We start from the raw sequence: 1,308 nt of genomic DNA, 5'->3' as shown, positions 1-1,308 counted from the left end.
ATATATCATGATATTATGTATTCCAGAGATGATATATAGTGGCTCTGTGACATATACACCACAGATTTTGTGATATATATAGTTAAAAAGCTTTGAAAGTAAGATATATATCTCATACATACGCACGCACGCACGCACGCACGCACGCACGCACGCACGCACGCGCACGCACACACACACACACATACATACATACAAAAACACACATGCTCACAGGAACGCTCACACGTGCATGCCTACACGCATGCACAAAACAACTGCACAATGCACGCGCAACAATCAGTAAGAAAATATAACTTTAGGATCAGCTACTAAATACCAGATATTGGTTTAGATACTGGTCGGTAAGGTTTACTAAACGTCTAAAGCCCGGCGCACATTGCTGAACATTTTGCTCAAAAACATTACTGTAACAATGTTCCATGAAATGTTCGGCAATGTGCGGTGAAAAAAGTCGCCGAACATTTGTACCGAACAATGTTTCTGAAGATCGGAAATGTTTGATATCTCGAACATTGTTCGTCAAATGTTCTTCAATGTGCGCTGAATGTCGAACAATTCTAGGAACATTTGTAAATGCCTATCACGCCGATTGGCCACCGTCGATCACGTGACTCTTTACATATAGGGTTAGGGTTAGGGTTATGGTCAGAAATAGCTAAACGAGCCAGGTCAAACAGAGGTCAGGGGGACATAGACCCTACGAGCGTCAGTGAGTCAGTGTCAGGGTGGACCGGGTGGCAGTAAACCACCGGGGTCTGTTTATACAGGGTTACGGTTACGCTAAGGCGTAATGTTGTCGTTGATTAGTGATTATAGTGGTCACTGGTCAGCGCTGATTCAGTGATTAGTATAGCAATTAGCAATTAGTGCCCAAATAGTGCCAGTGGTACTGGTACTGCAATTATAAAATTACGTATGATTACGTAATTATACTTACCCGTGGGTTAGCTTCATCATTTTGGTAACCAGCTATTAACCACGAAGGTAACTTTCGTTTCCTCGCTGCTGTTTCACTGCTTACATTTTTAGACATCCAGCACTGTGAAGTGTTATGCCTTTACAACCGGAAGATGCTCAACAGGCTGCCGTTGTCAGAAAGATTATATATAAGTCTATGACAAAAGTTATGACTAAACCAACCTAACATGAGAACAGTATACCAAAGATCACATACAATCGCTATGCTCGCGACGTCATGTTATATTCTCTTCATAAAAATTATATCAAGAGAGTACTCAATTTTACGGTCATTACTGGTACAACCGCACATGCGCAGTGGAGCGATTCTAGACAATCTGACAAGGA

At 41.8% G+C, this 1,308-nt stretch overlaps 1 protein-coding gene across 1 annotated transcript in view; it reads right to left on the bottom strand.

Moving 5' to 3' along the window:
- LOC106811473 (Werner syndrome ATP-dependent helicase homolog) overlaps nt 1-1,253 on the bottom strand; it is a 5,604-nt gene extending 4,351 nt beyond the window's left edge. Inside the window, exon 1 of the mRNA XM_014815110.1 lies at nt 941-1,253. Coding sequence (XP_014670596.1) covers nt 941-1,036 — 96 coding nt within the window. The 5' untranslated portion in view covers nt 1,037-1,253. The remainder of the gene's footprint in view (nt 1-940) is intronic.
- Between the last annotated feature and the right edge of the window lie 55 nt (nt 1,254-1,308).

Source organism: Priapulus caudatus, unplaced genomic scaffold (assembly GCF_000485595.1).
Source record: "Priapulus caudatus unplaced genomic scaffold, Priapulus_caudatus-5.0.1 Scaffold542, whole genome shotgun sequence".
In the NCBI taxonomy this organism is placed as follows: Eukaryota; Metazoa; Priapulida; class Priapulimorpha; order Priapulimorphida; family Priapulidae; genus Priapulus; species Priapulus caudatus.
This window is presented reverse-complemented; position numbering and strand designations above follow the sequence as displayed.